The sequence below is a fragment of the Physeter macrocephalus genome, chromosome 1 (assembly GCF_002837175.3).
Source record: "Physeter macrocephalus isolate SW-GA chromosome 1, ASM283717v5, whole genome shotgun sequence".
Taxonomy (NCBI): Eukaryota; Metazoa; Chordata; class Mammalia; order Artiodactyla; family Physeteridae; genus Physeter; species Physeter macrocephalus.
Window position 1 is genome coordinate 37,656,738 of NC_041214.2, and position 27,027 is coordinate 37,683,764.

Genomic DNA, 27,027 nt, shown 5'->3' on the forward strand with positions numbered 1-27,027 from the left:
ATCATCTCACACCAGTCAGAATGGCCATCATCAAAAAATCTACAAACAATAAATACTGGAGAGGGTGTGGAGAAAAGGGAACCCCTATACACTGTTGGTTGGAATGTACATTGATGCAGCCACTATGGAAAACAGTATGGAGGTTCCTCAAAAAACTAAAAATAGAGCTACCATATGATCCAACAATCCCACTCCTGGGCATATATCTGGAGAAAACTCTAATTCAAAAAGATACATGCACTCTAATGTTCGTAGCAGCACTATTCACAATAGCCAAGACATGGAAGCAACGTAAATGTCCATCAACAGAAGAATGGATATAAAGAAGATGTGGTGTATATATATATATACAATGGAATATTATTCAGCCATAAAAAAGAATGAAGTAATGCCATTTTCAGCAACATGGATGGACCTAGAGATTATCATACTAAGTGAAGTCAGAAAGAGAAAGACAAATACCATATGATATCACTTATATGTGGAATCTACAATATGATACAAATGAACTTATTTACAAAACAGAAACAGACTCACAGACATAGAAAACAAATTTATGTTTACCAGAGGGGAAGGGGGGTGGGGGAGGGATAAATTAGGAGTTTGGGATTAACAGATAAAAACTTCTATATATAAAATAGATAAACATCAAGGTCCTACTGTATAGCACAGGGAATTATATCCAATATCCTGTAATAAACCATGATGGAAAAGAATCTGAAAAAGAATATATCTATATATCTGTATCTATATATATCTAAATCACTTTGCTGTACACCAGAGACTAACACATTGTAAATCAACTATACTTCAATAATAATAATAATAATAATAATAATAATAATGAGTCCATAGAGCATGTTAAAGCACAGAGGAATTCATATGTCAAGAAAGGGAGTGTTCTAAATTTTTGCCACTTGAAGGGGCGATCCTTGGAGCAGCAGCACTGCCTTCACCCGGAAGCTTATCAGAAGTGCAGAATCTCAGGCCCCACCCTAGACCCACAGAATCAGAATCTGTATTTTAATAAAATCCCCAGGTGATTCATATGCACATTAAAGTTTGAGAAGCATAGCTCTAAATGACAATCCAGTTGGAATTATATGTACAAGAGACAGTAAAAGACCTCTTGTCAGGCAATCAGGAACAAATGTCATATAACCAACCAGAGCTGTGGGTCATAGGCTTGGAAGTTTATAGAATACTTCAAATAAAACTTTTAGAGACTAACAAAGGGTTGACTTATTTTACAAAGTAAGGACATTAAATGATGATAGTAATAAACCTGGCAATCATTAGGGTGGAGGTAACCATGGAAACAACTGTGCTCTCGTTTCTTAATAATTACTATGTGCCTGGAAGTTGCCTAAGTGCTTTACATGCATTATCGTATTTGTAAGATACAAGCAAAACATTATAGGTAAGTGCGATTACAGCTCTATTTTACAAACAAGCAAAGGTTTTCCCCAGACAGCCTGACTCCAAAGCCTACACTCGGAGTACATTTTAATAACAAAAAGGTACAAAGAACATAATCATAAAGAGCAGTCCTAAAGTTGAATAAATTTAGTCTTATGAAAACATGACTATATTGGCATAACTTTTCTCATTTTATTAGGGATAGGTGAAGAATTCTTTGGATGGAACTTAAAAACCAATGCCCCAGAATAGATAAAGAATGTTCAAGGACCTGGCAGAGCTAAGAGTGCCTTCTTATATGATAGAAGTATGACTCTGAGAGGAAGAGGAGAATGAAGAGAACACAGTTTCAGGGACAGAGTGGGGAGGCTCAAGTTCTAAGAGACGCAAAGAGTGTGGTTGCTGAAGTGGAATAAAGGAAGAATCACCAAAGAGCAAGGTGACCAACTTGTCCTGGTTTACCTGAACTTTCCTGGTTTTAGTGCTGACAGTTTCTGGCTTGTCTCAAGCAAACAAAAACAGCTTGTCACTCTTCCAAGAGTGAGAAGGATGGGGAGAAGAGCGATGAGGGCTGGGAGAGGCAATGAGGAATGCTGAGTTCATCACCTGGCATTTAATGATGAAAAGAAGGCATGCCAGTGGGTCTATCTATAAGCGAAAAAGATCTCACATCTGATTTTTCTTATAAGTTCCAGGAAATGTAAAAGTTTAATAAGAGTTATGAGAACCATGGGATTGTTTATTTGCAGAAAATATGCATATAACTATAATTTGTAACTGCTTTTCTCAGGATGGAGGACTTGATCCTTTCAGACTCATCCAGTACGTGAGTCATATGATCTTAAATACTGTCTTCAATTCCTAAAAAATGAATTAAGAAAGAAAAGATTTCAAAAATTGGGAGAATAAAGAATCACTGAGAAGATTCTAGAGTACTGGATTTTTTAAAATGAAGAAACTGATTCATACCCCAATCTACATGGATTAAAGTGATATCCATCATTGAGGATACTTTTCTCCTGGTCTCCTCTTGTTCCACAGTGATGGCACAGTTTACATGTATAGATTCTGGGCCTCAAGTTAGGGAGGATCTCTTGAGTTAACAGATCACAGGGCCCAGCATCAACTGGAATCGTCTATATTTAGATAAGGGAAGCCAGAGCCAGAGGTGCTCTTTGTTCCTATTGAGAGACATTCGACACTTTTCAAAGAACATTATGGCCCACACCCCTTTATCTTTCCCATTCAAAGATTGTAACTAGTGTAAATCCTCCAACTTTTGCCTCTTTTTCAAAGTTGTTTTGGCTATTTTGGCTCCTTTGCATTTCCACATACATTTTGAACAAGCTTTTCTAGATTAACAAATATCCTGCTATGATTCTGACTGTGATTTAATTGAATCTATAGATTTGTTTGGAGAGAATTGAAATTTAACCATATTGAGTCTTTTTTATCATTGTTTAGTAATTTTCAGCAAACAAAGAAGTATATTTTGTTAAATGTATACCTCAGTATTTCACGTTGTGTGTACATTGTAAATGGCTTTTAAAATTTTGTTTTCTAGTTTTTCATTAGCATTTGGAAATATAATTGATTTTTGAATATTGAAAAAAAGATTCTAAATTTCTGAGGATACTCAAAATCTAGCTTCTGAAGTTGAAACTCATTTACTAGTATTTCCTTGGGAGTTGGAAGAAAGAAGATTGGTCTTAGAAATATGGGTGTTCTGAGAGAAACTTCCTGGAGAAAACTCTGATGTTGTCTGCAAGAGAAACATCTTTCCCTCACAAAAGAAAAGTTGAAATTGAAAAAACCCTACCCACCCACTCTAGGGTCCTGTTCTCAGTCTTCATTAATATCATCACCCCAGATCAGGAAAAAAGGCCAAGACTTGACAGAATAAAGAGAAGCAGATTTAGTAAATAAAATAAAAATCCTTACTCTTCAGTTGTGAATTCAGTGAATTCAATTTGTTTAAGATGGAGGAAAGAGAACCAGGCAGAAAAGACAAAATAGTTAACCTGGGAGACAGATGTCTTAGGCTAAATTCCCTAGAAGCAGAGCCTGAGATAGCAATTTGGACACACACAATTTATTGAGGAAGCACTCTCTGAAAGAAAGGGACAAAGGTAAGCAGGGTAGGGCTGCGGAAGGATCTGAGCAAGACAGTGTTTCAGCTAACATCTAGCATCATCCAGAGCCCTTGGGAACTCTGGAGCTTGAGTTACGCTACATAACTGGCGCCACTTTGAGGCAAAGGTCCAAGTCTCTGTACTCTACCTGCTGCCCAGGGGTGGGATGGGGAGTAACATTCCAGGTAAGGTGGCTCCCACTGGCAAAGGGCAGTTCCTCAGAGAAAGGGGAACCTGTGGGTAACATGTTAGCAGCTGGAGGATGGGGGAACCTGTCTGTAAAAGGGTGTGGGTGGAGTACCAATTACATCCACTTATAAAAAAGTATTTCTATTTTCAGTCAAACCAGAACATGTGAATGCATTTTTCTTCCACTGATCCATATGAACTGACAATGAGTCAGAATGGGCATTGGTTTCTAACGCCGAAAGCCTGGTGCCAGAGCTTTACAAACTCATAAACACCATAGTTGGTCCATCTGTTATCTGAAGGGAGGAACTGATTATGAAGTCCCGAAACATGAGTAAACTTGTCCAACACTGCTTGTAACTCTGGAAACTTTAAGAGTGTTAGAAGAAAATAATCCAACTCTCCCATTCCTTAGTCAAGGAGAAATATACATGGTTCACTTCTGCTGACACTAAAGACATAGCAATATTAGATAATGCGGGGTAAGGGAGACAGGAACATCCTCCAGAAAAGTTTAGAAAGAAGAAATAAAGTAATATGAGAGAAAGGATAGGACACTGTATTCAGTGCCGTTTCATATGGGGAGAGGAAAAAGTAGATGCCAAAATGCTGTGAGAGCTCATTTGCTCTGCCAAGTGCATCCAGAGTGGAGAGGCTGGCAAATTCAGTGTTATTTGAGTGTCTGGAAATGTAAGAGTTAGAATTGAGTTTTGAGATTATAAAGTTCATCAACACTCCTTTCCCAGTCCTCCCCATGCTTGGTACCTTCTTTTCTAAGTTCATCAGATTTTTGTTCAAGTTTTTCAACATCATCATCCAGTCCATCTGAAAATAAGAGAACCACCTAGGAAAGTATTCAAAAAAGAAAAAATGAGTAAAAAGGAAGTCTTGGCACCAAAGACCAATAAATAAAATAAAACCAAGTTACCTTTCCCCGAGCAGCTGATTTATTCTGAAATGCACCCCACAGAGAACTCAAGAGGTTTGCGTTGAGAAGAGATGGTCTTTTAACTGTTACATCCTTCAAGCTGTTCAGTATGTTTTCACTGTAGATCTCAAACTTGGGGGAATATTTTTCCATGGCATTGGTCACTTGAAAAGCCACACTAACCTGAGTCTCCGTGCCCACCTCACAGCTTACCCCACTGAGGGACCTGATGGCACGTAAGATGTCTTGAAGGTAACTTTCCATCCAAGACTGACCTTCAAGCAAAGTCTGCCCATTCTGCTGAGTTGAGATGTCAAATCCCACCACAATGTCCACAAAACAATCTAGGATTCAAGGGAAAAGCATATCTTATTAGACTAAAAAATAGCTTTATTTGACTTGGATGTCATGTCTGAATCACGGGACTCGGAATTTTTGTTTCTGTCCCAGTTATAAAGTTGGAAAAAAAGAAAGAGCATGAGTGAATAATGGAAGAGGCTCAGAATCACTCTTTCACAACCTGTTAAAGTGTTATTTTTTTAGCATCTATAAAATCTAGATGATTCTATAATGAAGTTCTGAAAGATTTCATTGTGTCCATTGAAAAAGCTATGTAGTCACTTAAATAGCTGAAATATGTTGTGGAAATGTTAACAGTCTAAAATAGGAAATTCATATCATGCTATTTATAACTGAGGTCATTCAACAAATATTAAATTATAATTATAAGGGAAATATAAAAACATTTGAATAGAGAAAGTAATTTAGAAAAAATAAATCCCAAAAGACTCCTAAAGGAATGATTTTGATGATTTATCTTTCTGAAAAGAATCTTTTTGTCTCCTAACATCCACTCAGAAAAGAAAAAGTAGAAAGAAAAATAGAGACTCTGTGAGATCCTTTGAGATCTTGCTTGGTTGGAGTCCTTCAAGTGAAGAAACTGGGTACCGAATTACCCATATTCAACCGTGTCAAAGATGGCTTTGTGTTCAGAGCTCAGCCACTCAGGAAGCCAAAGCCACTGCTATTTTGGAGTTTAAGAAATACTTAGAGAAGCATTGCATTTAAAGTGCTTTGCTCTCATCCTTATTATTAACTCTAGAGACATTTAAGCACTGGAGAAACTACAAGGGCTTGAAATTTTAAGCTGAGCCTCCTAACAGGAAGATAATAAGAAGGGTAAAATCCTATAACATATACACTCTTTTTTCAAGAACTTTTAGGTTGACTAGAAACTTCAACCTTTTCCAGCAAATTCCACACACACACACAGCTTGCTTGGTAAAATAAGGTATAGGGATGTTTATATTTAATGTGCATTACTTAGAGAAGCAGTTTTTCAGATATTTGTTGTGTAAACAAACGCCCGCCTTCCAGACACACTGGTCAGTTGGGCATTTGCAAGTCTTTGAAACCAAAATATCAGTTTCAATTCTTAAAACAAGGGACAGGAACTTGATTCACTTTTAATGATAAAAGAGTTGGGTGAGGGAGAAGGAACCTTATTTGATAATCAATTTTCACCAAGACATTTGAGGTAAATCAAAGTCACCAAAACCTCTGAAAGGTGAGTTTTCTTATTTTACTGTACTTAATTGGAAAATGTCTTCTCCAATACTCAGAAAGTGAGATAAAAAGAAAGAAACTAGTCAGATGGAAGCACTCGAATATGTCCTTTCCAAACTTCCTCTTAAATCCTTTCATTTCTATTTTGAGATTGAAAGTTTCACTCTTGGATGAACATTGTTTTAATCCCTGAACAGAAAACCATTCATTCACCAAAACACATTACTGCCTTAAAGGAAAACAGTCTCTTATGAAAAAACAAACATTGGCAAATATGCCAAAATGTCATTGAGTGTTCCTGGGAACTGTCCCCTTTAAAAATAAAGCGTTTTAACTCTTCGTCTAGATTACTGAGATTATAAACTCTAGTAAACAAGTTCCTGGTGTTTATTTAACTAATTCAAATTGACAAATGAGCCCATGATAATGTGATCAAAGGATTGGAATTTGGGGAACAAGTCCAGAGGTGGCAGTCATATGTCTACAATTACATACAATTAGAGAGAGTGGGCCATGCAAATCATGGAATGGCCTTGCAGACTCTGCAGGACATCTGCCCTCAAATCAAGAGGGCTTTGAAGAGGCAGGGATAATTTTGGAAGTAGGCTAGGAAAAAGGCTAAAAGTGGATTTCCAAAGAGAAATAATGAAGGATTGTAGTATCAATAGAATAGCAGGAGTGGGAATCAAAAGGGGGTAATATATGCAAGGGAAATTAAGAAGGTAATCCATCGGACTGGCTACAGAGGGTGATAAGCACAAGTAAACTAGTACTCTGAGAATTTGCCAAATAGCAGTGTGGAACCCTGGATTGGGGAGGCAGAGTTTAGTTTTAGTCCTGTACAGGTCACTGCTGTGTTACTACCAAATGACTTCTGCCAAATCTCTTAACCGCTCCGGGCATTAATTTTCTTGTCTATAAAAATAAGAAGATTATATATCTCAAAATAAAAATACAAAAGAACAGAAAAAAAAAGGATTGAACTAGACAGTAATGGTCTCCTGCTAAACCCCAAAGCTGATTTTAATTATCTGACTTATAAAGAAAGTCCTTAATTGGAGTTAATGATGGCAGAGTTTTAGTATTAAGAAATACTGTCAAACAAATGAACATATTTATGAAACAGACTCACAGACACAGAGAACAAACTTATGGTTACCAAAGGGGGAAGGGGATGGGGGAGGGATAAATTGAATTAGCAGATACAAACTACTATATATAAAGTAGATAAACAGCAAGGACCTACTGTACAGCACAGGGAACTATATTCAATGTCCTGTAATAAACCATAATGGAAAATAATATGAAAAAGAATATATATATATGTATGTATGACTAAATCACTTTGCTGTATAGCAGAAATTAACACAACATTGTAAAGCAACTATACTTCAATAAAATTTTTAAGAAAAGAAAGAAATACTGTCAAGATGGTAGGGTATATTTTTAAGATTAGAAGACAGATTTTTGAGATTTTTTTCCCTTTTCTCAAAAGATTTTTGAGCAAAGGGCAAAGTCGGGCTGTTGACTGATATTAGCTGGGATAAGAGAAAAATTTCTTTGGAGATTTGAAAGAAGGGGATATCTTAGATGAAAAAAAGAAAGAACGATCTAGAAAATATAGTTAGGTCAAGACCTAGTTTATATACCTCCCAGATAGCTTCTGCCCTCCCCCTCCCCGGCCCCAGCCGCACACACACCCAGCAGTTGGACACTTGTCCACTGGAGAGCCTCGGCAGCCGCCATCGCTGGGTCTCCCACACTATGGGGGTTGGGCAGGCTTTGACACGGCCTCCATCATTCTCACTGCTGTAGGTCATTGAGGAATGACTCTGGTGCCCACGTCCAACCCAGCTGAACTCACGGGAGCTCTGGCCCCTTCCACTACTTCAGCCACAGATACAATGCACTGCTGGTCCCGTATCTGGTTTTCCAAAGGGCTGGATAGCACGATGCAGTAGGGTGGGAGAGTAAGTCTCCATGGGGTGAACTCTGACCAGTGAGAGGCAGTAGGTAGGAAGGAACCAGCAGATAACCGGCCTTTATTCCCCCTGATAGGCTGGTCTGTGCAGTGGTTCTGAGGCTTCCCTGGGTGATGTTCTGCAGGACCAACGTACCAGTGATGCTTTCTCAAAAGCTGTAGTTAGCTTGGTGATGTACATCTTGTATGTACTTTTCTCTTTCCTGTATCACTTCCCTCCACTCACTCTTGCTTCCCTGGGACTGTACTCCCACTGGAGTATTAACACATAAACTGTGCTTTAAGCTCTGCTTTCTAGACAAAGTCATTAAAACAGGAACATAAAGAGATTCTTGTCAAGAAAAGTTGGAAATGACCATCTATTTTTTCCTTATATTTCTCACATTCCTTGAGTCAATTCCTGAGGGTGTGTCTACTTCACCTTCATCAGACTGGCCTTTTGCTGAATCTCCTTTTTGACTCATCTTCCATGACGATGCAAAAGATGAGAGGTACTCTCGATTCTTTTGCTACCCAGTCATGGTTCCACACCAGAAAAGGCAGCAAGTCCATATCCTGAAAACTGCCTGGGGTCTTCTTTGGGTGGTCAGAATAAGAAGGCTCCAAGAAAAATCAGGAGAATAAGCATGAATGAAGATAAGAAAACAGACTTTGGAGTTTAGTAGTTTAGGGGAATTTGATGCATGTTGAGGCATTAAATTGGAATATGGCTCTGAAATGTTGCTAAACTATTAAAGTTCCTGAACAAAGGAACGCTTGGTACATTGTCCTTCTGTGAACTAAACTACCCCGTCACTCCAGGTACCTGTGTTAATGAGATCACTTCAAGATACTCTCTGTAATACGCTGTGAGAGTTACCAAGACTTGCGGAACATTTATACACACTTCCCATGCATTCCTCATGTGTCCTTATGAAACACAGAATAAGTAGAAATGCTTCTAATTCTCATTTTGCAGAAGGGGAAGCTGTGACTTAGAGAAGCTGGGCTGAGGTCTCATAGTTATTATGGTGGATCTCGCACGTGGGAATCAGATCCAGGCCTGTCTGGAGCTCCTATTCTGAACGACCTTATTTCACCACCTCCAGGGTGTCCAGTGATGCCAGATCATGCAGGTTACAAGTGTTAGATTGTGCTGTCAGAAGTGACAGCTTAGCAGCGAGTGGCTTCATTAGGGAGCAGTAGCTTTTGAGATATAAACCCATGATGTCTTAATAAGTTTCAGCTATTAATTGTTGAAGCACATCACTTATAATGTAAGCAACAGATAACCTAGACAGCGATTATATCAAGAGAACTGGCAGCTTATTTAACAACCCACAAATGGGTTGGAATCAGACAGACCTAGGTTTCAAAATTTGTTTACTTTGTTGCCTCCTGTATGATCTGGGTCAGGTTACCAATATTCCTTGGAGCCCCAGTTTCTCATTTATAAATGGGAATGAAACCAAACCACAGAGGGTTTGGGAGTTTAATGAGATACTGCATTTAAAACACTTTAAAATGCTTGACCCTACACAGATGCACAAGAGATACTGATTCTTCCCTCATATCTCCATGCAGCTGACCATCCTTTCCCATAAATTGAATCCTAAGTACAATCAGAGAAACAGATGATTTAACTGCACAAATGAGAAAAGTAAGAAAGGCGAGTGACCTCTCCAAAGTGGTGCATATTTTAATAAGCAAAGCTGGATGTTCAGGCTCTGAATCTGGTTTGCTTTGAGACACACCAAGCTACTGTCTGATTTCCTTGATTTGGGGGTTTATCATTTAAGAGGAGCTAGTATCCTCTGCTATGTTTGCACAGGCTTTTGAAGCTTTATCAGCTTTATCATTCTAGCGTCATTAGTCCTCAGCCCAGGCTTGGCTACAAAGGCCTCACACATTCTTGTTTGCTACAGTAATCACTTCAAGTTTACCTTTATAGGGTACTTTCCTTATTTGTTTATTTATTTATTTACTTATACATTCATGACTGCTGTTTTGACTTTCCACATGGTTTTCTTTCACCCTCTCTAGGACAGACTACGTGGTTCCAGGATCATTTTCTGCCTAATAATTGGAAATGGGTATTTCATGTGAAAAAGGAAAGTCGTGCGGAAGGTTTGGCTGAGGTCACCAGGCACATTCCAAAGTATGGGGGGAAAGTAGAGTGGAATTTACAAAGGCAATAATTCCTGACCAATGACAGGACTCTTAACCTTTGGCTCACACTCTGGGTCTTATAAAAGGTTTGAGCTTGGAGTTTAGAGGAGCACTTTTGGAGAGGATGGTTGGTGTGCCATGAGGTCTCTCCCCGCAAGCACACACACACACACAAGGAGAGGAGGTAACGTCCTCTTGAAGTCAAGAGAGAGGAGATTTGAGAGGTAACTTGGAGATGACACAGCCTAGAAATTCTAAAGAATGAGACACGATGGCACGCTGCTCTCTGTAAAGGAGAGGCACCCACACCAGGGAGCTGGAACTTCCAGTATTTACTTGGGAAATTGACATGTAATTGTTTCCCATGGAGGTGATACGGCTGCAGGTAAGAAAGAGCTGTGTTGGGCTCCTCTGATCTCTCATCCAAGAAGGCCACCTGGAGGGGCAAAGAGCTGGCAGCAGATAAAGCTGGAGCCATCTCTAGATGCCCAGAGGCTGAGAAAGGCATAAGGGAACATCTTGAATTGAGAGATGCTCACCATCCTCAAGGGAATTATGGTGGAGAGACAGCGATGCCCTGACAAATGTGTTTTGGTGGGGGTGGAGGGGGTGGGGCGCAGGAGGGGAAGTCTTTGAAACTTTCATGAATAGGCCCAGCTTTAGACATGGACTACTGAGAAAACGAAGTCCTGAAAAGTGCCATCAAGTAGGAGCTTTCCTGAATATCTTTGGCTCCTCTCCCTTCCCCGGCCCATTCTGGACAGGCCAGAAACCATGGTCAGTAAGAAGAGGGCAGGGCCTGGGAGAAGGGGGAAGAAGTGGGAGGTGGGGAACAATGGATAAAATGCCAACTGTGTGTAGTCGCTTCTGTCACGGTGAGTGGCCTGTGGCAGGGAAAGCGCAGTAAACTTCACGGAGCGTGAAGTTTGAATAGTTCCACGGGGATGGACATATTCATCACTAAGAATAGGTTCACTTATTTCCTGAAAGTGACTGAGGGCAAGGGAAGAGCTGACCCCCATGAATAAACTGAATGGGTCAACGGTTGACAAAAGTGAAGTGACTTTATAATGGCATCCCAGGTGTCATGCTTATTCAAAGTAATGTTACATATGTATGTTCTCATTTCATCTTCACAATGATCTTCTGAACTAGGTGTTCTGTCATTCACATTTTACAGAGGAGAAAATTTTAAACTTAGAAAAGTTAAGCCACTTGTCCAAGAAAAAATGGCCATGGAGTGGGGATTTGCAGCCCAGTTAACTGTCAATTTCCAGAGCTGCCTCTTAGCAACCATGTAGCCTTCCTCTCCCAGGTGGAAATCCAGGGTTAGTTATAATCCAAAGGTAGTTATACAGAATCACAGCTAACCCAGTCAGAACTTTTATAAAAATAGAAAAAGTTATTTATCCTTGAAGACCTTTCTTTCCATCTATTGGAAAAATGTCAAAATGTGCTAATTTTTAAGAAGATATTTACCAACTTCTGCAGTGAAGTTTCATAACAAAGCTCTAAACCTCTACGGATGTTCCCTCCCTACCTGTGGCAGCACTTGGCAGCCCCGTTGCCAGGCAACTCAAGTCTGTCAAATAGTTCATTTCTTTGGGACACATTCCTCAGCCTCTGAAACCAACCAGAGTGTAAACAACGGCCTTCTCCTCACACCTTCGGAAGCTGAGGCATTCCTATTCACAGAGGGGGCATGTACTCCCAGGAGAAGGGGAGAGAAAAGGGCAGAGTCTCTCCAATATCCTGTTTCTTAATCCACAAGTCACAAAAAATACTTGATAACTGTGAAAAGTTTAATTTGAAATCCAGAGGCACAAATCTACATTTTCCCACCAGCCCCAGGGAAGGAACAAACATGAAGGACACTTTCAATACTCACTGCTCTCACTCCCCGAGGTACAGATGTTGCGAACGATCCTCTTCTTGACCTTTTTCAGTTCGTCAAAGTTGTGAACTGTCAGTTTTTTATCGGCGGTCCCGGTGATCTGAACGAGCTGTTGGTCATCCACATCCCCGATGCCCACGGAGTAAATGTTGATCCCTTTGTGTCTCAGCTCTTCGGCGGCCTGAGCCACTTCGTCTTGGGACTGGCCATCTGTGAGGACCAGCAGCACCTGCGGGGTACCTGTGTTGATCCGGCTGCCCATGTCTGGCTGGAAGTAGTGCCCTACCTGCCGGAGAGCAGAGCCAATGTGCGTGTAGCCAAAGATCTGCTGGATGTTTTCAATCTGAAAGGAGATCTCCTTTTTGCCGATGAAAGTTCCCAGTGCAAACTCCGGCCGGTAGGTGTGGCTGAACTGGGCAGCTCCTATATGCACTCTGTTGACACTGACATCGAAGTCTTGAACGACAGATGCCAAGAATCTCTTCATCTTCTTGAAGTCATCTGGATGAATGCTATCCGAACCATCCATGAGGAACACGAGGTCTACTTTTTCAATTTCACAATCTACAAAGTATACAGCAACAAAATCAGATTTTTATTCTTTCTCTAGCCCAGCAGAAGTCAAACGTTTCCGCTACAGAGAAATGCTATTTCTGAAGGTGGTTTCTTAGCTTAAGCCACCCTGTGGTCCCATTAATTGGAGAGGAAACAAAAACAAACAATTGGTCATAAAGGCAGCATGAGGCATATACAATTCCCACGTCCTTTTAAGCTTCTCTTGGCTTTTCCATTTGGTCTCACACCGAGATGTCAGAGAAATGGGTGTGGTGCCACAGAAATATTGTTCTCACCTGCATCTAGCTTTAACTCTTCCAGAAAGCTCAGTGACAGTAGCAGCATAGCAAGAAAAAACACCTTCATTTAGGGATGCAAACAAGAGACAGATGGTCTGTATGGCCTTGCTGGCCAGTTGAGCCAATAAGTGCTTTTCTAGTTTCTTAGGGCAAATTGAGCTTTGAAAATCATGGCTTCCAGCCTATATCTAGTCAGTTTGTTTCTTAATCAGCCCACTTTCTGGTGTATACAGGCAAAAATGTCTACTTGAGAAAAATGTTTTTGAACAACGCACTATGGCTTGGAGATGCTTCCCTTGTCTTAACACAGCAAATTAAAAAAAAGAATGTGAAAGGCCGTTGCCAGTGAATGAGTTATGCTTGGCACGAGCTCATGTGTGTTCCTTAGCCTTCTGGAAAACATTATCATTTCCTTGAATTCCCCAGAGAGCTCACCATTGACCTAACTATATTCTCATTTTAACCTCAGACAATTTTAAAGGTGTCTGAGATTCCTGTAGCTGAGATAAGCAAGGAAGAGATAAAATACAGGGTAAACAGATCCTTCGGGAATTGGTTAGTTCATTAAATTCCTTTGTTTCAGTGCCCAAGGGAAAACTTTCAGTATAAAAATTCAATTTCAACTTCTACAGTGGACTTGAAAAGGGCAGATTGATTTTTAGACATTGGCCAACAGAAAGTTAAGAGATTCATCCCAGTTTTCAGTGAGGTCCAGATGGATTTTGTTAGTTTTGTGAAAGAAAAAGACAGGAGCTGCATTCTCAGGAGGCAAGGCATATGAAAAACAGGAAAGTTAAATAATTTTTAAAAGGAACTGCACCAAGATATTGAAATCCTTGATTAATATTAATTCATCTAATAAAAAATACTTGGTATTTTTAGTAAAACACATCCTAATAGAAATACTAAGGAATTTTAATAAACCACAATCTCCCTTTGAAACAAAAGTGTAAAGTGGCAGCTGAATGAACGAATGAATCAATGCATACATACATACATACATACAGAAATGCAATTTCCAGCTGCCGGAATAGAAACACAGCATCCAGGGCAAAAGAAGTCCTGCTCGCACTCTTCTCTGGAAACATCTGAGGCTAAAACCGAGTGCTTAACATTGGGCTCCATATTGCAAATGAACTTGTGCCATAACAGAAACAGGTGAAGGCACAGGGAACTTCCAGAATGGAGGAGAGAGGACTTCAAGCAGTGGTCGCTGGTTCTTAGGAAGAGAGGGATTTGATTTCTTGTGTAAAAAACAGGAAGAAGAACTAGCGGGGGAAAGTGGCATGTAAACACATTTGTGTTCCAATAAATAAAACCTGTTCGAAATGGCGAATTTTCCATCGTTGCAAGAGTTTAGGCAGAAGTGAGTGGGAATGTTGTGGAAGGCCAAATGAAACATCCTTGAGGTCTTTCTAACCTGAGATTCCACAATGTGGGAACTTCTTCAGAACCCTCAGTGCCCCTTCTCTTTGGTTTCTCCCTTATTTGGACCTCTGCTGATAATTAAAAACTTAATGGATGAATCTTACCTACTTTTGAAGAGTTACACACACTGGCGGACACATCTGAAAATATCCCCTTCAGGCCTCCAAAAGTTTCCACAAAGAAGTACTTGTCACTCGATCCTGCCATGGCCAGCAGCTCCACAGCATTGGCACCAGCGATCCCCACGGCCAGGACAAGGATGCCCTTGTCCCGCAAGGCCTTGGCTGTGGCATTGAGCGTATCGGCATCATGGGATTCCCCATCGGTGATTACGATGAGGACCTGGGGGACCCCCTTGTGCAGGCGGCTTCCCCGGGCTTCAGTGAACATGTGGTCTGAGAAGCCCAAGGCCTTGGCGGTGTAAGTGTTGCCCCCCATGGGCTGGTCATTTTGGAGCACCGAGATCACCTGCCTTTTTGTGCCAAGGTTATCCAGATAAAACAGCACCTCTGGGTCATCCGCATACTTCAGAGCCCCAAACCGGACATGATTCTTGCCCACATTAGCTTTTTTCACCAAGTCAATCATGAAGTCCTTCATGATATTATACTCATCATGGTCAATGCTGCCAGAACTGTCAATTACAAACACGACGTCTAAAACTTCAATGCGCTTGCATTCTGAAGGAGGAGGAGAAAGGAAAACTGGACGAGATTAGCTTGCACATCATGCAGGGCTCCCCTCCCCCACCTGTTTTTTAAATGCCAGTGTCTCCTCTCCATAGGATCAAGTTGTACATTGGAATGTCCGCTCCCTGGACAACAGACACAACACACATGCATTTGTGCTGCCAGTACATAGCAATGCTCATTTAGGTGGCTTTTAGGACAAGGCAGATGTGACGTGAAGCCTACTGCAGGGGTTGGGAAGGGGGTGGGAAGGTGGGTCACAGGATCATCAGGGATAAACATGTCAAGTGCTTTTGGACCAAAAAAAAAAAGAAAAATTCAAAATTCTGAGGAAATTTTCCTGTGTAGGTGGTAGCTTCAACATGTGCTTTCATTTACACTAATTTGTTTATTTTTTTTAAGCCACAGGGATCATGAGGTTTTATTCTTAAAATGAACCCTGGGGAAATGACCAGATGAAAATGAATTTGGCAACACTGCATAGTTTTTCATGATTAACTTTTCAAGGTTACATTTTCTCCCTTTTTGACTTTCTTAAGACATTATCTGTTTTCATGATTGGACCTCGTCATAAATATAAGCCCATTTCACACTTGGCCCAACCAAGTGGTCCTAGCATGACTTCTCATTAACTTTTTAAATGTGGGGTCAATGCCATGGAAAAGTAAAGCAGGAAAGACCCAATTAGTCCATATGTGTATCACATTCTAACTCAAGGTACAGAGTTCCAAACTCCAACTCACTCATTCTGGAGAAGTGGAATTGTAAGATGGTGAATGATTTAGTCTCTATGTAGCACCATCTCTCTACAGGCCTTACGAAGGTGTGTTCCAAATGTTAACTCATCCATTCTGGAGAAATGGAATTGTGAGAAGATCCCCCCCCGCCCCAACTCCGAGGCTCACCACATTCCCTTCCTTGACAGCCACTTTATTGCTCCGGGGTAGGGCTGTTGCAAATCCTAAAGCCAATGCACTTCCTCCCCTAACTAGAGTTCATGTGTACAGAGCCGTAACCAAATTCTCCAGAAAGTCTGGGTCCACGCAAGAAGAAACTATGTCCCTCTGGCCTTCGGCTGCACAGGGGACCTGCTTGGATTACCCAGGGGCCTGGGGGGTAGACTGCTGAGTGCTGGCACCCTTCAAAAAGGTCAGATTTGTTCTGGGTGGAGTTACCAAGACATGCAATCCAGGTGTATTCCTCGTGCCACAAAACACAGACCGCAGTCACCAAGACTTCTAGTGGGGGTTGACCAGACCTGTTATTTGAACAACAGAACAATGTCCCTCTTTTCCTTCAAAATTCCATTAAGATCCATCTCCTTCATAGAGGTTTTTCAGAATGTCTCTGTCGTCAAGTCCCATGGGTCGCAGTATAAATCAGCCCCTTATTTCTGCTGAACCTAAGTTTTATCACTTCCCTTACTCTGCAGTCTCCTAGGAACATGTTGATGACTACCCTATTTATTTCCTTGGAAGCATCCATTGTTCAAGTTCCTATATTATATTCCTCCTTTATAGGATTTAATAAATATCAACATGTTTTTACAAAGATTATCTCATTTTATGTAAGTATTGGTTTTTAAAAATTGTAAAATGAACTAACATGTATAGTGGATGTTAGGTCAAAGGGGAGACACCTTGCCTAGGAGGTTATACCCCTCTATTGCCTGTCTCAGCGGACCACACATAGCTCCCAAACTCAGATTATACAAGGCTGGGCCCCTGCCTCAAGGTGGAACCGACTCTGTGATGTAATTCATGCTCCAGTGCTCCCCGTGGGAGGCTGAAGCCGGACTCCAGCTGAGACCACCTCCTTGCTTAACTCTTACCCATGCCCTGCCCTGCCCTCCTTACTTCTCTTCTGAAAACACCTCCTCAATAAATCAAAAAGTCTACAAATAATGAATGCTGGAGAGGTGTGGAGAAAAGGGAACCCTCCTACATTGTTGGTGGCAATGTAAATTGGTGAAGCCACTATGGAGAACAGTATGGAGATTCCTTAAAAAACTAAAAATAGAGCTACTGTATGATGCTGCAATCCCACTCCTAGGCATAAATCCAGAGGTAACCATAATTCGAAAACATACATGCACCCCAATGTTCATAATAGCACTGTTTACAATAGCTGAGGCAAGGAACAACCTAAATGTCCATATATATAATGGAATATTACTCAGCCATAAAAAGAATGAAGTAATACCATTTGCAGCAACATGCATGGACTTAGAGATTATCATACTAAGTGAAGTAAGCCAGACAGAGAAAGACAAATATAATATGATATCACTTATACTGTGGAATCTGAAAAGAAAAAGATACAAATGAACTTATTTACAAAACAAACTCAGAGACAGAAAACAAACTTATGGTCACCAAAGGGGACGAGGGGGGGGAAGGGATAAATTAGGAGGTTGGGATTAACATATATGCACTACTATATATAAAATAGATAACCAACAAGGACCTATGGTATAGCACAGGGAACTATACTCAATATTTTATAATAACCTATATGGGAAAAGAAACTGAAAAAGAACATATATATATGTATGTATAACTGAATCACTTTGCTGTACACCTGAAACTAACAAGACATTGTAAATCAACTATACTTCAATAAAATTTTTTAAAAAGGAAAAGCAATAGATAAATAAATAAACAAATCACTTCCACAAGAACTCCTGACTCAGCTTCTGCTTCTAGGGAACCAGACCTAAAATCCGGTATGATACAATTTTCCTTAAATGGAGGATTCATCACCCTAGTGTTTTGTCTACAAAAGGGAAATAATCTAGGTGGATCAGAATTGTTCCTTACTGTCTAATTTAACAGTTCCATTGAGGAAACTTTCATTTCTATAAGCAGGTTAAAAGCCACTAGGATACAATGTTCAAATAGTAGTCTGCTTAGTTCAAGAAACAACGACTAACATGTATGTGTGGCATTTGGATAATCCCCCTATAGTGAATATGCCCATGCCTACCTTCACGGGGGCTGCATATTCCAAAAACAAGGTCGTCTTCAATGTGCTGCAGAATGTCAAAATTCTCAACATAAAAAACCATCTCTGGCCTCCCACTGATCTCCTCAAGCTGGGTGACATTGGAGCCAAACACCCCCACAGAGTAGATAATTATGCCTTCTTGCCGAAGTGCCACTGCTGGGTCCTTGACTGTGTCCTGAGCCTCACCGTCCGTGATGAGGATGAGGAACTTCCTGATGTTGGGCCGGGCCCCCTTGGCAGGGCTGAAGTACTGAGACACGAAGGTCAGGGCGCTACCGGTCAAGGTAGTTTCTCCAATGTGAGCCATTCGGTCTATTGCATCTGAAATTTCCCCCTGGGACATATATCTGTTGAGCTGAAACTCCTCCTTATTGATGTCACTGAACTGGACTACACCGATTTGCACCCTATCTCCCCCAATCTGAGATTTTCTCACCAGGTTTTTCATAAATGTTTTCATTTTGATGAAGTTTTCACGTCCTATACTGCCAGAACTGTCCACCAGAAACATGATGTCCGCCTTCATCTCTTTGCAGGCTACACAAGAGAAAGGAGATGGGTTATTCAAGTTGGCTTCGTGTAAAAAGATTAAGAGTGAACAGGGAAACCCAAAACACAAATAATTCTATACGTAAGTTAAGCATGTACTTGGTAAGGGCTGTTATCAGGTAAATAATGCATTGAAGGCAACGAGAGGGAGCCTATTCTCTTTGTTATTTAATAATTTGCTTTAATATGTAACTCAGGGTTTCTCAACCTCAGCACTACTGACATTGTGGGCTGGAAAATTTGTATTGTGGAGGGCAATCCATGCACTGTAGGATGTTTAGCAGTATTCCTGCCCTCTACCTGTTAGATGCCAGTAGTGCTGCCCCAATTATGACCACCAAAAATGTCTCTAGACATTGCCAACTATTCCCTAAGGGGGCAAAATCACCCCTGGTTGAAAACGACTGATCTAACTCTAGAAGATTTCATACACGTTTTATCAAAAAGCAATTTAGGGCGTCCCTGGTGGTGCAGTGGTTGAGAGTCCGCCGGCCGATGCAGGGGACGCGGGTTCGTGCCCCGGTCCGGGAAGATCCCACATGCCGCGGAGCGGCTGGGCCCATGAGCCATGGCCGCTGAGCCTGCGCTCCGCAACGGGAGAGGCCACAGCAGTGTGAGGCCCGTGTACACCAAAAAAAAAAAAAATAAAAGCAATTTAAATAAACCTGTAGTACTCTTTAAAATCAGAAATCATTTGATCATACTACACAGGCAGTGTCTAATCATAGATCTATCCTCACAGGGATTTGTGGGAAAAAGCTAATTAATACTTATTAGAAGCTAATTAATTAGCACTCCCCTAGTTATCACCACCAAAATTGTCTCTAGACATTGCCAACCATCCCCTGAGGGGGAAAAAAATCACCCCTAGTTGAAAATTACTTATCTAGCTCTAGAAGATTTCATACAAATTTTATTAAAATGCAACTTAAATAAACCTGAAATATTCTTTTTATGCTTCAGATAATAATAATTAGAGCAACACTATAATGGGCCCTTCATTTTGTTCTGGATAATAAACAGCTCCACGAGTCAATGAATCTCAGCTTGGTCATTTATGCTGTTTCTGCACACCTGCAGCATCAAACACTGCAGAAAGTGGATGCAAATTGTTATGTATAGGATGGATAAATAAAAAGGTCTGACTGTACAGCACAGGAAACTATATTCGATATCCTGTGATAAACCATAATGGAAAAGAATATGAAAAAGAATGTGTATATATGTATAACTGTACAGCAGAAGTTAATACAGCATTGTAAATCAACTATATTTCAATTAAAAAAATTAAAAAAAATACTGCAGGAAAGCAGTTTGGGAGCGGAAGTCCAAAGGCAAGGAGTCCTACCTTCTTCGGCACAGATTTCTTGAACAACCTGGTTTCTTATGTCTTTCAAGGCATCAAAGTCATGCACATAGTACACCCGCTTCTCCTCGCCTGCGATTTCTCGCAGCTGTGTCTCGTTGGCCTCCTTGACCCCGATGGCATAGACGTGGATGAGCTCCTCTCTCAGTCTGTTTGCGGGCCCCAAGATGCTATCCTGGGACACGCCGTTGGTCAGGACAACAAGGTGGCATGGCACTCTGTTTTCCCGCTGCCTCTTTGCTTTCTGCAACAGCCCCAGGGTGAAGTTCAAGGCTGCGCCCGTGTTTGTGTTCCCGCCCAGCTGCCTGATGTTCTCGATGGCCTTTCCCACATCATGCTTGTTGGTGTATTTATTGATCTCAAATTCCAAGTCCCAGCGGTCAGCATACTGGACAGCCCCAACTCGGACCTTCTGGGGAGCGATGTTGAACATCTCTACAACCTCTGAAAGGAAGGTCTTCATTTCCTGGAAGTCCGTGGCCTGGGTGCTCCCAGAGCCATCGATGAGCAGATAGATGTCTGCTTCCTCAGTGTCCACACAACCTAAAATGCAACACGAAAACTGAGAGTGGCATTGGGGCAAGTGGGACAGAGACACAGGGGCAGGTGGGAGGAAGGGCAAACACCAGCCTCATCAGACAGAAAAATGGGAAACAGTTTCTCCGTGTTAAAGACCCAAATGAATTGTCTGTGACAGTTTGAGATGATTTGCATCAAGAATCAGAGTCAATCTGGATGTAGTAAAAGATTAGAAAGAAAACATGAAGATGCCTTTTACAAGTCACTTCTCTTAGCAGGGAGTAACTGCTTAGCAAAATGTTAAGTGGTGATTTGCGAGCTAGAGAAGGTAACATTTAACTGGACATGGTGGACAAAGTGCTGTCTTTCTTGAAATCTTGAACAAAGTATTTACTCTTCATCCACTCCTGGTCAGTTAACACAACCAGGGGTATTGTCAGTGGCCTTATTTATGTCAGGCAGTGACACTTCTGCAGTCGACATGCTCTAAGTATTTGTTGAAGGATGCAGATATATATACGTATTGCGGGCACACACATAATGTATGAAAAATACATGTGTATGTATGAAATATATGAAATACATTGATCTCTGTCTCTCTCTAAACTCACTGATACTAGAATAGTATCCTCCCAATAAATTCATTACTCTGTCCTCAATCCAAATCATGCTTCCTGTTTATTCTCTAAATTGGAATTTGAGGCTGAGGGAAGAAGAGGAGGGAGAGAAAAGTACACACACACACAAAAAAAGAAAGGAAAGAGCAAGGAAACATGAGAGGCAAAGGTGAGATAGGAAAAAGTGCAGAGGGGGAAATAACAAAGGAAGGTATTCTGGAGTGTTGAGAAGTAACAAAGAATCCAAGTAAAGCTGTGCAAAAGAGCAAATAAAAAAAGAAATCCCTTCTTCCCATTCCAACACCTCAATAGCTTTTATTCTCCCCCTATTTACTTTTCCTATTATCAAGTTAAATTTAAAAGTCAGGAACTCACTCTCCCTCCCTACATCATGCCCGCCAAGCCCTTTTGTAGACAGAACACCTGCAAGACAAGAAAAAAGCAAAACGATGGGATAATCCTTCTCTCAGCAAAGGCTTTACCAGATTTGAGGGTTTCAGTCCTTTCGGAAATGACAGAGACTGTGTGTGTGATCTGGTTCCGCAGTTTCTTTAGAAATGTCTGGTTGTGGGCAGCCAGGTCAGAGAAGGTTTTCAGTTTGGAGACGTACTGCTCGGCAGGGTGAGATGCAATCTTCTCCAGCTGGGCGTCGCTGGCCCCCTCTATGCCCATGGTGAAGATGGTCACACCCTGGCGCCGGAGGTTCACAGCAGCCTTGGTCACGTTGTCCTCAGATGGGCTGTGGGTCACCAGCACAGCTATCTGTGGCACCCCCTGATTCTTCCTACTGCCGTGCTGCACGCTGAAGACCTCCTTCCTGATCTTTCTCAAGGCAGCTCCAGTGTAGGCCTTCCCAGCCTGGGGAGAGAGGCTCTGTATATCCTGGAGAATCTCCGACTTGTTTATGCCACTGCTCAGTGGGTTAATCACCTTTGTCTCATTGCTATAGGCCACAAGGCCAACCCTCATGCAGTTTTCCTTGATGTCTAGAGCAGATACACTTTCTTCCAGGAATTCTTTAAGATAGTCAAAGTCCTCCCAGCTGCCGTTGATGGACATATCCAACAGGAACACAACATCAGCCACAGAAGGGCCTTGGCAAACTGTGGGCAAGGAATGAACAGGCAGAGTTTCAATTCAGCATCTCTGCTCAGCATTAAAAGACACGGAGAACTTAACCAGAACTTAGTTATGCCCTCAAAGATGGAAGGAGGTATACAAAATGATTATGAAGCTGAGATCAGAGGGTCCTGGGTTCAAAGGTGGGAGCTTAGCTAACCTTCCAGCTCCAATTTCCACATCTGTAAAATATAGGTAACCATAATTTTGATCTCATAGAGTTGTTATGGGGATTAAATGAGATCATGTGTTTAACATGGGGCCTGGCACATAAAAGTCACTCAGTGAACAGAAGCTACTGCTATTGTATTAAAATCACTAATAAAATCAGTAGTTATAGTCCAAACATTCTTAAAGGATGGTAATGGAATAGCAATTGACATTCCAATATTTTATTTGGGGAAGATGCTAGTAATAGGATTCCCATATTTTCATAGATTGCTACAAGAAAAGCAGTGTTCTCCAGTATCAATAGACAGTTATATATGTCATCTCACTCAAACTGACTTAACAGGACATAATGTGAGTTTCTTACATCACTTGTTTGGACTTGTACACTTTGAGCAAATTGTTTTTTACTGGCTCTCTCCTGCCCCTCTCTTGAATGATGTTCATAAACTCTTGGCCATTCTTGCTAATAGGATAGTACAAGGGGACAGACCAGGACAGCAGGTTGGAGTTGGAGCAGAACACAGGGAAGCTAATTTAGAACAGAGCTGCAGGAAGGGGCAGCGCGGGACTGAAACCACACAGGCGTGGCTCTGACTCCAGATTGCAGCCTTGTCCAGGGCCAGGTCACATCATCTCTAAGAGGGCCCGCAATTTCCTCTCTGTGGAACAGAGGTTTTGGACTTCCTGAAGTTGTTTCAATCTCTAACATCCTGTGATGACATTATATGGATTCCGGAGTCAAGGATTTTCTTAGGAGCAAATCGACCTTTTAAATGAACCAGGAATAAAACTACATAGCAACTGAAGCCCAGGAAGAAAGCTCAGGCAGCTGGGTAGCAGGGTAGAGGCAGCCTGTGAATGATGAGCAATAAGTGAAACATGGAAAACCAAGGCTCACCAAGTTCACTGGATTTGAAAAGGCCACAATCATTCCACATGCAGAATTTAACATCTGAAAATGCAACCCAGCTTTTGGGGAAGGGGATATTCATAGAGTCTCCATCCTCTCCTCTTGCTGATCTTCCAAAAGCATTTTATCATCATCCCTACACACGCGCCCTGAACCCACCTTCCACAAGAATGTCATTGACTGCTCCTTCCTTGTACTGAGCCGCATCCTTGAGAATCTTCGTCATGTTTTGGGAGAACGTGCTGAGGTCTCGGACTGTCCGGAGGCTGTAGTGGAACTGGTCTGTGGCCATGGCCTTCAGGGTCTCCTCGGACACCCCCTGCATCCCCACGGAGATGATCCTCACCCCATCGTTGCGCAGCGCCTCGGAGGCCTCTTCCACGGCATCCTCAGACTCCGCCGAAGCCAGGACCACCAGGATCAGGGGAAAATGTCTCCTGTCCCTCCCGTTTGAGAAGTAGGTTTTGTGTACCTCCTGGAGAGTGTTCCCAATCCGCAGGGAGCCACCCAGGAACCTGAAGTTCTTCTTGAGGTGCTTCAACATGGGGCCTCTGCTCTCGAAGGTGCTGAGCTGGAATTCTCTGTGGAGCCCATCGCTGTACTGGGCCAGGCCCACACGGTACTTGTGGGCCTCTATGGGGAGGCTGGTGATCATTTTGTTGATGAATGTCTTTACAAACGGGAAGGATTTAGTTCCCAGGTGGTCAGAGCTGTCCACCAGAAACACCACATCAGCATACTCAGGGCCTACAAACCATAGACAAACACAAACAAAGCAAACTTCAAAAATTTACTACCAAGTTTAATGCCAACCATATGGGAAAAACATTACTTCCCTCTTCTGCTTGTATTTGTAATATCTTTCCAATGCACTGAAAATAATACACATTCTCTCAAGAAAAATATTGTTTCTTGGGCTGATTCTTTATACACCCTCTCATTTGAACTGATCATGAAATTAAGCATCACTTTTGCAAGGAATTAAGTAGAAATAGGTAAATATAAAGAAGTAAAAACTCATGGGCTTTTATATGTTTAGTAGATAATTTCCCTGTGTCTTTTTTTTCTTTCAGAATTTGACCTCAATTTATATCAACAGGATAAACATTTTCATTGAGAATCTAATCAAATTTGTTTGAAGGGAGAAAACTAAAAATTAGCCTTTCATTGTGATTTCCACTTAAGCAATGCAACAAGTGATCTGATTAACTTACAAACATATTAGTTTTGTATTCAAAGTGTCAAATTGGTGAAGCTTAAAAAAATCCTAAAAATCATAAATATGAGATTGCATTAATCTATCTTAAAGTTATTTACAATATTTTTTGATGAGTGGGCATTATAATTGGTAAATTTATTCTCACAAATGTAAAATGTGATAGAAACATTAACATTAACATTCCTACCTTAAGCTAGGAATAGGATTATACTTTTAATTTCTATGAAGAATATAATTTTTATAGAGGAATACAATACTTTGCTGAGCTTTTAAGGCTTCATTCGATGCCAGATTCAATGCTAGGTATGTAAAATTATATTTTTATGTGATAGAGAGTTATTTGGTTCAAGCACAAAATATCATTCACTCATGGTCTGTCTGCTGGTTTGAATTCAGAGCTCTTACCACTGTCCTGTAAGATCCATTTCTGGTCCAGGGAAGGGAGGGAAATATTTGTGTGTGTCTGGATGGTGTATGTTTAAGAAAATACAGTGTAATTGAACAAGCAATGTGAGTCCTGACTTTGTTATCAGCTAATTCTTCCAGCTCTGTCAAGCCATTCAGTATACTTGGACTCAGTTTCCTCATATTTAAATGAGTAGATTCAACTAGAAAATATCTAAGGTCTCTCCTCACTCTGAGTTTCTGATTATCTGAAATAGTCACAAGATAAATCCTAATCAAATTAAAAGAACTTCAATCTTTTCCTGTCTACAACTGTGAGGAAATCAGCTTTGGCACCCCAGCATGTTACTTCATTCCCTTTAGAGCAGTCTGATCAAGGCATAGTGGATAAAATCTTTCTTTCTTTTCTTCTAAACAACCTGATTTCAACCAGTTTGAGATTGTTTTGATGACCACATAGCCAGCAGAATCTCAGTGGAAAAACTAATTGAGGGGGATCAACATCTTCCTCCAAGAGAAGGGTGGAACCCCTCTGAGGACTGTCAGGTGAGTACTGCCTAGGATGGCTTGACTTGTGACCAAAAGTGACCTTTCTATTCATGGACAAATCCCCACATTTTGTATGGAGAAAAGAAATGTAGCCACTGGCACAAGAGGCATATTTAGGTTCTAACCAGGCCCATCACTATATCTGAACCACAGAACAACTGGGGAAAAACAATTGCCTTTCTTTAAAAAGCTTAATAATAGGCCTAGTGAGACATCAAAGGAAGATGTTTGCAGGGCAAAATCTAACCTGTGTCTCCAGAAAACTTGCTTCCAAGGTCAGAGTCCTTGAGAAAACTGTAAAAGCCAATCTAGGTGGCCCTGGACAGGAAGGACCAGTATAAGAACTGATTATTTAGGAGGTGGTAGAGGCTGTGAAGGCTTGGCCAGTATTTTGACTTCAAGTCCACTGGACATAGATTGCTGACAGTGGATGGCTCTGGAGCTCTCTCTTCAGGGTAAAAGCACTTTCTTTACAATAATCAGACCCTCAGTTTAAATTGGAGCAAAATCTGGATGCTTAACCAAGACAAATGTTTCGGCACAAACCAATTAGGAAGAGACATTTCAAATTTTCCAGGCCTGAACCTAATGTTAAAAGATAATTTTCATTATCTTTTCATTATCTCATCCTCCCAGAAGACCTAGAAGGAGTTGAAATTGAGGACAAGAAAATAGCTTTCATATCTTCCTATTGTGAACAAGGAGTAAGATCCAGAAACAAATGATCTTCAAAGGAACACAGGGTGACATCAAAAGAAATTGAGCTGCCACTCCCACCCTTACCATCATCAAAATCAAAACAAAACAAAACAAAACTCTTAACTTTTAAGCAAGTCAAACTCATATATTATTTTCCATAATGAAAATTAAGGAAAAGAATTCTTTTCATTTTTTTCCTTACCAGAATGTTGGTTGACGGAAACATGGGAACAAATTATCATAAGGAGCAAAGTGAGCAGCATTTTCATATTATAACCTGAAAAATCACCAACTTGAAATCTGAAAAGGCAAAAATATAAACATCTAAAATTGTTGTGGATATTATTTGGAAATCAAGGCACAAACCCATATGAGCACACAAAATTATATAATAAATTGGGTGCAACAGAAGACAAGGAACTTCTGAGGTTCCCTGACCTTCGGCTCTGTGAAGTGCTTTGGAGAAAAATGAACCGTCAACATTTACAGAATCATAAAAGCTTCTCCTGGTCCCCAGACCCTGTAGAAACATGAGATTTTAGATTGTCAATGGAAGCAGCCAGATGCGTTCTAGTTCCACCAATATTATGTGTTCCTACTAATCAATTTTCCTATAGCCTCATGTCACCCTCTGTCCACTCATTGCCAAGACAATTCAGAGTTCACAGTT

At 41.0% G+C, this 27,027-nt stretch overlaps 1 protein-coding gene across 1 annotated transcript in view; it reads right to left on the reverse strand.

The window, feature by feature from the left end:
- The window catches only part of COL6A6 (collagen type VI alpha 6 chain), a 111,925-nt gene extending 85,299 nt beyond the window's left edge, over positions 1-26,626 (reverse strand). Inside the window, exons 1-9 of the mRNA XM_007115463.3 lie at positions 26,560-26,626; positions 23,645-24,232; positions 21,768-22,388; positions 20,132-20,692; positions 18,214-18,771; positions 14,644-15,219; positions 12,252-12,821; positions 4,669-5,012; positions 4,506-4,584 (exon numbers count right to left, since the gene is read on the reverse strand). Of these exons, the coding sequence (XP_007115525.2) occupies positions 4,506-4,584; positions 4,669-5,012; positions 12,252-12,821; positions 14,644-15,219; positions 18,214-18,771; positions 20,132-20,692; positions 21,768-22,388; positions 23,645-24,232; positions 26,560-26,626 (3,964 nt within the window). The remainder of the gene's footprint in view (positions 1-4,505; positions 4,585-4,668; positions 5,013-12,251; positions 12,822-14,643; positions 15,220-18,213; positions 18,772-20,131; positions 20,693-21,767; positions 22,389-23,644; positions 24,233-26,559) is intronic.
- Between the last annotated feature and the right edge of the window lie 401 nt (positions 26,627-27,027).